The sequence below is a fragment of the Chaetodon trifascialis genome, chromosome 4, assembly GCF_039877785.1.
Source record: "Chaetodon trifascialis isolate fChaTrf1 chromosome 4, fChaTrf1.hap1, whole genome shotgun sequence".
Classification (NCBI taxonomy): domain Eukaryota; kingdom Metazoa; phylum Chordata; class Actinopteri; order Chaetodontiformes; family Chaetodontidae; genus Chaetodon; species Chaetodon trifascialis.
Window position 1 is genome coordinate 20,291,379 of NC_092059.1, and position 11,929 is coordinate 20,303,307.

Below are 11,929 nucleotides of genomic sequence, written 5' to 3' on the forward strand. Positions count from 1 at the left end.
GTGGTGACAGCAGAGACCATCCCCCCAGGAAAAACAGAATCAGCAAGTGAAACAAGACAAGAAAATGTTGACGTTCAAGTGACAAAGTCCTCTAATAGCGTCAGCTGACGTTATTATTGTCCATATACAGAGGAAGCTGGGTTGGAGGGAAGGGACTTTGACACAGGAGACAACGATTTGTTTGCCATTTCCAACTGATCATTATCACAATTGTTGCAAAGCCTTAACTAAGCACTTATTTTAACCCAAACCACGATCTTTCTCTTAGCCTGACCAAGTAATTTTTGTGCTTTAGCAAACTTTAACCAGAGCGTTGTGAGCTCATAAATCTTTATTTTCCAACAGTGATTATAATGGTTTTGGGAGGCCCTTGTCTTGCCCTGGGAGACCCTTCAAAGAGCTACTTCCCCACAGGTCTCAGGGTCATGTGGGCATGAGAATCCCTCCACTGTGACCGAGAGGGTCAGTCTAATACCCTCTATGACTGTGTGCCAGTCCACCGTTGGATTTCATATTCCCTTTCACCCTCACTTGTGAACAAGACAAAGAGATACTTGGACTTGAGACAGCATCTGACTCCCAACTGTTGTTCGTTTCAGTACACGCCGTTTTGAGGTTGCATTTTCATTTCAGTTGACATAAGAACAAGCGAGGTGGACAGACAGTGCCGAACCTCGACACACAGAGAAAAGACAAGAGAGGAGTGAGACTCTAAGTCCTAGGGGTCTGAGGTGGGATCTGATCCCTCCTGACAGGAGACGGTTCATGTGATAGAAGAGGGAAGCTTAACCCTCTAGGCCGCATTACACCCTCTTTCAGTCCGCTGCTTTAGATGAAAGGATGTGAGCTGATTTTATGCAGTGTGTTGGACATATAGGGAGAGGGGAGGATTTAGCCACAGAAGATGTGAACATTGTCTTAGTTTATGTTTGACAGACATTCTCCGTGCAAGTCGACCCTCTTAAGAGAGAAAATCACGTCTTCTGCTATCAATTTTAAAATGCAAACACAAACCATGTGCATGTTATATAATGGATATCAGGTGCGGGACTGAACATGAGCATGAGTGCACTGAAAGGTCCTTCCACCACTGTGCTGGAGGTCCAACATAATAAACATGTGCATTGGATTTGCTCCTTCAGTCTTAAATGAAATGAACAGTTTGACCACAGAAAACATCCATGCAGTGCATTAACATGTGATATGTGGATAAAGGAGTTGGTGAATGTGCTATAGTTAAGGTTTAGAAAGGTTAAGGTTCTCCAGTAGAAACAAGAATATTTGCCAGCGTTAAGCGTAGTGAACTGATGGTGTAATAGTGTTCCCTCTATATAATATATGTATTTTATTTTATTACTATGGTTGTTTAACCTTTTGTTTTTATGAAATTTATCATGTCTGAGTTGTTCAAGTGATGTGTTTGAGTGTTTATCTTACATTGAAAATCATAAAGGAGGAAGCCTCCATGCAGACTGGTTTGATTCAGAGGCCGGCATTGCTGCAGCTATGCCATATATCTGTATGAATATTTCATGCGCTCGGTATATCTGTGCACTCACATGGCATGTCAAGCAAAAGTGTGGAGGCTATTTACAGACGCTGTGTGCTGGCTGCTGAGCCTGTTTTAAGGTGGATGTTTGCTTTGAAAACGTGCTCCACGAACTCGCTAAGAGGGGAATTAGCACTGGTGGTCTGAGGCATCGGTGCAAGAGCGAGATAAGAGATAGGACCCATTAGCCTGGGCAGTTAGCCTATTTAAAGGCTGTTAATTATTTACCTCATTTACACTACACAGCCAGCTGGGCTAGCCAGGGTTTATTCATTAGACTGCTTTCTGTAATTGAGACGGACAGAGCTAACTAGGGGGTTTACCAGTTTCCAAAAAAAACATTTTTGATCCAGTGTGGAGTTCGACCTGGTCAAAGCAGGCCTCATGTGGCTCTGTGGCAGCACAGCAGGGGTTGACTTTAAGCCCTCCAGTAATAATTAGACTGGTGCATAGTGGGAGTAGGGCAGGCCGTGTAAACGTGCACATACCACAGAAACACACATGCGTGCACACGCCAGTAGATGCATGAATGAACAGGGACCCGTACACAAAAAGTTTGCATACACACAAACGCACAAAGGGCTCCTGTACTTCGTGTCTCCCTCGTGGTCGTTTGCACTTCAGGAAATCTCGAGCTTTACACACACTCACATTTACACACACTGCGCTCAACACATACAGAGGGGCAGTGTTGGTTGATGACCGTGTGTGTGTCTCTTCCCATTTATGATTTAGGGTGTTACTTTTTTCTGGGCTATTTGGTTGCCGTGGGCAGGCTGCTGAATCTCTCATACTGATAGTTTGACTGGCCAGCGTCTTCTCTTCTCTTCTCTTCTCTTCTCTTCTCTTCTCTTCTCTTCTCTTCTCTTCTCTTCTCTTCTCTTCTCTTCTCTTCTCTTCTCTTCTCTTCTCCCTCCACCCCTCAGCACCATCTCAGCCAACTCCTCCACCCCTCTCCCACCCTTCCTCCCTCCCTCCTTTTTTCTGGGCTTTAGTTTTCTTTCTCTGCTGAGGTTAAAAGAGAGACAGGGTCACTCGCACTCACAGAAACAGAAACAGGAAGGACAGGAGGTGAAAGGAGCGGCATGGCAGGTGAGAGGCAAACCTCCCCATGAGAATTTCCTCCTGTTGTCTGACTCATCCTCCCTCTTTTGTCTTGTTTGCTTACATCCTCCCATTATTTTCTTTGCCTGTTTTCTCTCTCATGAACATTTTGCTCTCTCTATTTCCCTGTTTTCATCTTCCGTAATTCCATTTTGTTGCTTCACATTGCTCATCTTCTCTTCTTTGACCCGCTGCACCTCACCTCTCTCTTTTCTCACTCCCTCTTTCCCAGTCTATTTTTGCAGGGTTGAACACAGGTCACATGTTTTTGCCTGGGATGTGTGAGAAAGGGTGTGAAAGAGAGAAAGAAAGAATGTGTATGTGTTTTTATAAATGTTTATGTACGTGTGTGTGTGTGTGTGTGTGTGTGTGAGAGAGAGAGAGAGAGCGAGAGAGAGAGAGAGAGAGGCAGAGGGGCAGTGTGGTATTTTTCTGTTCACAGAAAAAGCTTTGGCAGCTGACACAATGCGGGAAGAACAAGTGGGCAGGCTGACAATCAGACAACACACATGCATGTGTTCAGCCGTTCACACACACACACACACACACACACACACACACACACACACACACACACACACACACACACACACACACACACAGACACACACACATGCAACATGGTGAAATGAGTATTGAGCTTCTCAGTGCGGCAATCAGCCAACTCTTTTTGTGTGTCACATGTCCGATTTGTGTTTTCATACGTGTGTGTGTGTGTGTTTTCTGTGTGTGCGCGCAGAAGCCGAGCTGGAAGGCTGTCATCATGCTAAGATCAATAGAGTGTGAATTTATAAGTGTTGATTTCTTCCCAGAGCCTTCCTGCATGCTCTGCAGGCTGCGCTGCCCCACCACCACCCGCCTGGCTTCACACTCGGTTGGTGTCAGGCAAGCTCTTTATCACCAGGAGGTGTGTGACTTTGTGGAGGAATAAATTGTTTGTGTGTGCTTGGACGCACAACAATGTCTTATTTCATGTTTGCTCGACCGTGTTAGAATTTCCTGAATGCGCGCGAGCGTGTGTCCCTTCTGTTTTGGCTGTGTCAGTAGAAAGTGGTAATTAATGAGCAGGGGGAGCCGGATTTATTTATAACCCATGTTTCCGTGAGAGTTTGTTAACATATCAGCTCAAAGTGGCTCATATTGTACATTTGAATATTTTATACTTGTTTGTGTTAAGCTGGTGTTTGTTATGAGCTGTTTTTAGCTGTCATCGTGAGCAGAAGGGGATGTAATTTGACATGGCAGCGCTGTAAGTGATCGTCTCCTCCGTGTCAATGTACAGCACACCTTCTGAGCCTGTCTTTCCGTTTGCTGTTCCTGCAGTTCCTCACTGCGTAACCCCCTCTGCCCCTTCCTGTCTATTTCTCACATTTTTTCACCACTTTCCATAAACCACATTCCCTTCTTTTGTCTCTGTCTATCCTCTAGCTATCTCCTGCTCTGCCACCCATCTCCAACTGTCCCTGCTAATTTTGTCTCCTGTCACCATCCTATTCAAACCCTTTTAACATCTGCTAATGTTGATGTAGGAATAGTCCGATAGCCTGCGTGCTAATTAGTGGTAGCAGCGACTTCACCACCATCCTCATTAACTTCCACGAGTGCAAGTAGCCATAATGCTAGCATAGCTGCTGCTAGAAGGGGTTGGCTGTGTGCTGAATAATACATGGTGTGTCACTTCCTTTATTGCTAATGAAAGCAGGCAGCTGCTCCTCGTGCTGAGAGCCATCTGAAAAAGGAAGGTGCTTTCGTTCTGTGTGTGGATGGAGAAAGAGATCAAGCCATGGACTGATAAAAGCAAACAGTTGCAAGGAGGACACGGTGCAAGTGTTATCTGTTCAGACGAGACAGCAGCAGGACAGGGTTGGCAATGCAATGCTATAGGTCATGTCCACAATAATGCATCTTTTTTTTTTACTTCCATTCTCACCTTTCTCCACCACCGAAAACAGCTTTTTGAAAACACTCTCCAAAACAAGCAAATTTAGAAATGTCCACACAGTGTAGACAGAGAGAGAACTTCTGCATAGCAGTGGTGTTAAAAAGTCTCTCTTCCACCTCCTCTCCTATATTGTCGATCAGTTTGTATTTAAAACCAGCCGATCACATGGTACAGGTATCAGATGAGTAGAAAGTGGTGATTTGATTGAGGGTATGAGTGCAGCAGTCGAGGAATTTCCACTGAGTTTAGGAGGTACCACTTATGAACCGCAGTTAAATCACTGTTTTATACTCCTGCAGTCACCCGATGAGAGAAGGATATAGTGCGTCAATGGGAACACCTGCAGTGTGTGTTCAGCTACAGCATATTGAAATACAGAATAAAAGACTGGAGGTTACTGCACTCAGCTGAGACTAAGCAGAGTGTCCATTCACTTGATGACGGCACATTCATTCACCCAAAAAGAACAAAGATTTCAGTGTGTATTGCAGTGTGCAGCTCTGTCTGATTACTGACACAACATGCAATGCCTTTTCATTGATTGTAAGAATTGTGAGGAGTCTTTCTCCCTGCTTAAGCTCCTCTGTGCATGTACAGCAGCAATATGGTGTGAATCTGAGCAATGTTCAGTGCCTAATATAGCGTTGCTGAAAGGCTGAGCATCATTGTTCTTTCCATAGAGGAAGCAAGGCTCAAGGTGCAAATTGATTTTACGGGTGACTTGTGAATATATAATATATCACATTGAAGCCACTTCTAATGGTCCAAATAAAGGGCTTAATACAGTCCAGAATAGATAGGGACATGCTTCTGTCTGTATGTAGATGGATGTGTTTGTCGATGTATGGTCTGTATTTACTGCCTGCTTGGTTGTAAATGCAGACATTCACAGCCACGTGGTCGCTTCAGTCTGTTTCTTCTACTCTTCCCTCACAATTTACAGGTTTGTAGGTTCTTTTGGTGTTTTGAACAACCAGGCAGAGAGCAGCATTGTGTTCTTCACTGTAGTTATCGCTCTCGTACATGTGAGTTCTCAGTGAACTCAGTTGTGGGTGTTCCTGAACTTTTTTCTCAGAAATGCATGAAATCAGGGGATCAGGTGTATTCAGATGGTGTCCTGCAGGCTTCCATTTCTTTAAGTTTAGCCATCCCATGCTGCAAATCAGCAGAACGCTAACATCATCTGCATGCATCTTGTACATTCTTGAGCATCTTACAACTAATTTCCCTACGCAGAGGCAAAGGAAACTCATAACTGCAACTGAATAATGAAGAGGTAGACTTAAAAACCACCAGTTTGTGCCTTGTGTTTCTATTCTTTTCCCTGAGCTTAGACAGAAAATATTTTCCGTTTAGCCGTCAGAGCAGAAGATACTGCTTAATGTAAGCTAAAGCAGTGATGACAGATTTTTTGTTGGTCTCTTTTGGGCTCTACGAATAGCTGATAACTAGCAAACGACTGCAGGTGACCTGATTTTTGGCGTCTGTTTCTCATATTTTTCCCTTTTTGTTCTTTGACGACAACATCTGCTTACTATAGTGACAATAAAATTCCTCTTCTACTCAATTATAATATGCAGTGCATCCCATAATTTTCATTCTAATTTCCCCCAGAAAAAGAATTGACCCATAATAAAACAGCAGCCTCCTCACTACAGCCCTGCGGGTGTATTTTGCCACTGTCTAATGAAGCCCATAGACAGAAGTTCCTTTTTCTCTCTGCGGTTGAGAGCCAGATGTTGTGTAGCACAAAGGGAACAATCTGGCCTCCTCTGAATACAGACTCTGTCATACTGGACTAGACTAGATCATACTGGATTAGGACTGAAAAGAATAAGTCTGGATGATGAACTGCGATGGACCTGACAAAACTGAAGTGAAGGAGATTAAAGACAAATTGGCCCAGAAGATGTATTCTAGTAATACGTCATCAGTGTAATGTACTATACATAGACAGAGATAATCTCAGACTGGAGGTGGGATGGAGCAGACTGTGCTCAAATAGCTCTTGTAGAGCAGACACTGACTAAGTACTGAGATACCAGATAAATGTCTCATGATCTGGATGCACGCAGCATCCTTCATTTGATCTGGTTCAGCAATCTGAAACTTACCAGTTCCCAGTGGTCATGTCACCGAATTTCCTCAATTTTCTCAGTTTGCTGCTCCAGAGCATCTCTGTGCTGTAGTGTGTCATTATGTAAAACTGTCATCCACACCTGCCTCAATAGATAATTGCATCATCAGCTGTGTCCCTCACTCACTTGTGTATGTGGATGGATAACAAACGTCACATTTATTGCAACTTCCTGAAAAAAGCAACATGATAGATGTGAGCTTTCATAATGTGACGTGTTAGATTTACTTAAAGCAAGAGGGTGGCTAATGGTTAATGCTAAAACATAGTGTAACAACAGCACAAGTAGAGGGTGAGAGAGTCAGAGAGTCTGTACTCCTACACCCCCTTTTCTCCTACTTAAACACAGTCACATTCACAGCCAGTTACTCAAATAACCAAAAGGAAAAAATAAAAACAAGCAATAAAACCCCGTACCAAAGTAGCAGAAGGCGTCCACTTCACTGTAGCAGTGTAAAGGCAGAGGCTTTTCACAGACAGAACAATCACAGTTACCATTCTGATTGGCTTTCAAGAAAATCTCTTCTAATTCGAACCAGCTAAACCTGCTTAATGAAAGCTTGTAAATCCTGAAACCCTGGTGCAACAGCTAAAATTAGAAACTGCTGTAAAAACTTTTTTAATCTACTAATTTTTCATTTAAAAACTAGGTTGTAGAGCCGTATTTGGCTGTGGCACCCTTGAATAACACCTTTTGCTGCTTTGTTGATCTTGCATTGCTGTAAGATTGTGTTGCAATAGGAATTTAGTATTCAGTCCTCTGCATATGTTTGTCTTTATCTGTGTTTTTCTGCACATGTGCTCTTGCTTGAATTGCGTCTCCATCAGACTGAGGGTTGGCGTGGTAAGCTGGACAGTCCTGGCTTCATTCTCAGGGCAGTACAAGGCTAAACGGAGATAGCTGGTCCCATGTCAGGGCTGTGATAAGGACTTGGGACCTGTGCTGTTGTCCTGCATTTTACTCTCTGCTCTACTGCTGCTTGCCGCTCTACACTGCTGCTTTCACATAGCTGATAAACACTTGCGTGTAGAGCTGCAGCTGCAGCCAGTGCACAGCGCTTCAGTGTGTACGTGTACAGTAAATTGTAATGCATTCATGCTTAAGTTTTAATTTAACGAGATAGAGTATGAGACAGAAAATGACAGAGGGGCCGCTTGAAGAGAGGGAAACATAACGGTAAAGCCGCTCTGCATGTGTGAGATATGAGCGTGAACAACTGCCACTCCCATCTCTGACTCTTTTTCACTTTCTCACCCACTTTCTCTCTCTCAGTTGCCCACCTCCTGTCCCCCGCTTGCACTCTCCAGTCTTATTTCCTGTTGGCCTGTCTTCTGTCTAAGCCTGCTCTGTGTCAGCGTATCAGACTGATTCAATCTCCAGAACACAGGCACTCCAAAGTAATGACCCATGACATTCAATTAATGCTTTTCCCCCGTCTTGGTAGGTTGGGTCAGCAGTAATTTCCTCTGCATGTGTGTTTGTTTGGTGTGTATGCGTGAATGCCTGAGCTGGTGTATGTATAATCTGAAAAGTTTGGCACTCACTGTAACCTTTTATACCATCACATGCTGTATTAGCAGAAACTTTACAATCTTTAAAATAGCAGTTTTCCTCATCGTCTGCTATTCTTTATTTTTGACATTTTTCAATACAGCATTGAGTATTGATTCACTGTGTCTCTGGTGTAAAATACCCTCAAAAAAACAACTGTATTACAGTGGTTGAGGTTTCCACACTGGTGACATGTGAAAACCCCTGGCTGTCAGTATGAGCTTATTTACTGTACTCTCATTATTCCCGTCTTCCGGGCTTCACGTTACCGATGTCGTCGCCTCTCTACCAGCTGTCACACTTATTGGATTGGTGTTGAGAGATTGTTGCATGACCTTTAAGGGGTTGTGTGCATGTGCGAGACTTTCCAGCTCAAACACGGTGACTCAACCGGGCACACATATAAACCTACGCACTGAAAGTCAATGTAAGCACAGGCACATAAACAAACACTGACAGTGACAAAATTAGTACTGACACACGCAAACACAGTTTTGGACACACATACCCGTGGCATCCGTTTAGCTTTGTGTAGCCTGTAGCAAATACTATCAATTTGGATTAGCAAAGCCTTTATGAGCTTTCAGCTCATAGTCATTATAACTGTAATCCAGTGTGGATCATGCATTATCAGTGTCATCAGGGCCCTCCAAAATTTAGCCACTAACTTAACCTGGATAAACTAATAGTTACCATGCTACAATAGCACTGTCTGCATATACAAACTCCTGCATTCCCAGCGGATGTTTCTAAACTGATATTATGGATCATCATTTATGGTAATCATCCATATTACCCTGCTGAAGCTCACCAAGTACAGTATGATTTTTCTGTTGCTCTGAGGCTTTCTTTAGGATTAAGAGTGACTTTAATTAAAAGAGGAAACTTTTACAACTGCACTGTAGGGAAGGTCAGGTAGACTCTTTCTCATTAGAAATGTTCCTGGCAGTTCTGTCAAGTCACTGATCTGGCAGTCTTTTCTCACAGCGTAATCTTTTCTGTCTCTTCAGTCCTCCTCATTTCTTTCTGTCATCCTCGTCTGCCAAACTCAAGCTTCCATTCTTCTTTCCCGTTGTATCCTCCACCCTATCACTCTTCTTCTTCTCTCCTTCCTTTTTTTAACCTTCCCTCTTTCTGTCCCTTCTCCATTCTCTCCCACTCTACCTCTGTCGCTCCATTTTGGTAATGATCTAATTAAGGAGGGTTTTGTTGCCTGCCCACTGTGTATAATTGCCAGTGGGGTCTGCCTGTACTTCACATAGCAATTATGAGCAGCGTTCTTCTGCTCCCATATCGGCTAATTAAGCCTTAAGGACAGTGAGCCGATCGTAGTAGCACTAAGCATCAGGCGGAGTCAGGAATGCCTGTGCTCTCCTCACTCCTGGGACACACAGAAGTAGTGGATTGAAGAATGGTTGCCATGGTAGCAATCACATGGTGTCAGATCCTGTGCAGAAGCTGTCAGTCACTTGATTTGTGTGTGTCTCTCTCAGTATGTGTGTGTGTGTGTTTATATTTGCTCGTCTGTAACAGAAACAACAATTCTGCTGGAGGTCACCAATTCCTTTCGTTATTAAGGCTCAATCTATGAAGACGATGCAGGGGCCAAACAGAGTTTGTCACAGTTCCTGTTTGGGTCCCTGGGTGGACTGCCTGTCATTTTGATTGATTACATTGCCAGCTCATGCAATGCTTGCCTTGCTATGTTTCCACTCAGCACTGCACAATGCACAACTTACCGTGTGGCCAGGACTGTGGACTTTTTTTGTCAACTAAACACTGTGTGTACAAGCACACAAACACATCTAAATATGCTGCAATGGCCAACTGGTTTGTCAACAGTCTTTATGCATTCAATAGAAATGTCTTGTAGACAGATTCAGTGTGGAGCTGCATATTCCCTTTCTTTTGGCACATCAAAGTAATTTCAAATGGAAAAACGGCCTCTTTAGAGACAGTGTTCCCAAATTCCCACAAGACCTTTGTCTGCTTTGAGGGTAAAAATGATTTCAGAATAGGAAAGGAAATGACATATGACAGGAAACACCATTAAAGCCTGCACTGTTGCATGATTAACTATTTGTATTATAATATAGCACCGGTTATAACATCTGCAGTAACTTGTTACCCAGGGGCATGATAAAATACAATGCCTAAAAAAAATCTGAATATGTACAGTAGCATCTGCTCCAATACATACAGTACGTTGCATACATGGTGGTAAACCACATACTAAAAATAATGAAAATGCTAATTTACACCTCTGGAACTGCCTCACTTGAAGTTTGAATTCCAGGATTTATTAAACCAGAGCTTCAGGCACTATGTCTCCTACATAGCAGATATGTTCTCCAGTGACACAAATTTGCATGGAAATTGCATGAATAATGTGTGCCTATTTGCTAAATAGCCTTTAAGTTGATATTTGGCTGTAAGGGCTTAAATGTTCCTTTAATGGATTTGAACTGTGGAGCTCACTCAAATCTGGACGAATTGCTTGGGTTTTATTATTAGTACTGGATATTTAATTAGGAAGCTTTACATAAGCCCTTAAAAGTTTTGACTCCCATTGCTGAATTGTTTTCCATCTCACTTACTTCCAGTCTTCAGTTAGCTCATTGTAAAAAGAAATGGGCGAGGGACTCCGGTTTCTTGGCTTCTCCAACTGGAATAAATGATTCAAAGTGGCACCAAATGGAACATACTCCCTTCTATGGGACTGTCTCGGGTCGTGTTGACTTTAAATGGCTTCTAAAGGTTGAGCTTAGCAAGGCAAATGAAATGAAGTTAATGGACACAACAGCACTGCCTTTCCCCTCATTGTGCCATTCATATTTGCTGCTGCTTGGTATAACTTAATAATGTTGTCTTGAGTAGAACAGCTGAATATTTACCATTTTATTACATTTAAAGTCTTATCTGAATAAATCCTAAAAATGTGCCTTTCCCCACCTTGATATATGTAACCATCTGCACTGCTGCATACTGAACAGTTCTAAGGCAATTATTTGTTATTAAAATGTTCTGTGTTTGTTGTGCCATTAAAATATTGCTGCATGCATAGTAGACTTCATATTGAGTTCACTGAAACACTATTTCTCATAGCTTTAGTTAGATTTGATATAAATTGGCATATTTTCTACATTGTTTCTGGAGTGTGGTCTTGCATTACTTATTGAATATCTTTACTCTGAGAGGCAAATGTTCTTTCTCCTCTTGTATGAGTTGGTGTCTTATTTCCATCACTCCACTGGATCAGTGAAAATATACAGTGAATCAGACACTGTTTTCCTTCTTTCATATGATTTCACAGATCTGTCATTCCCCTGTAAATATTAGACGCAGCAGAATGGACAGTTCAGTTCTGTTCAGACGATGCTGATAGATACTATTTCAGTTTCTCACTCAACTCTCTCATTTCTGTTTTATTCAGGCTGCCGGCTCCAACTGTAGCAAACACAAGTCGATGACTGAGAACTCCGCCTCCCATGATGGACAAGAAAAGTGGTAAGGCTGCACTTAAACAAACAATCCCACAACTTCTTGTGCTACAAATCAGATTTTTCTACAACTGTAAGATCAGTAAATAGTGATGTGCTGTAAAATCAGATCATTAGTCAGCTCAATATCTGACACAAAGAGCAA

At 42.7% G+C, this 11,929-nt stretch overlaps 1 protein-coding gene across 2 annotated transcripts in view; it reads left to right on the top strand.

Moving 5' to 3' along the window:
* kank4 (KN motif and ankyrin repeat domains 4) overlaps nt 1-11,929 on the top strand; it is a 72,740-nt gene that overhangs the window by 41,037 nt on the left and 19,774 nt on the right. For both annotated transcript variants that reach the window (XM_070960758.1, XM_070960759.1), the window contains exon 2: nt 11,718-11,791. In XM_070960758.1, the coding sequence (XP_070816859.1) occupies nt 11,773-11,791 (19 nt within the window). In that variant the 5' untranslated portion in view covers nt 11,718-11,772. The remainder of the gene's footprint in view (nt 1-11,717; nt 11,792-11,929) is intronic.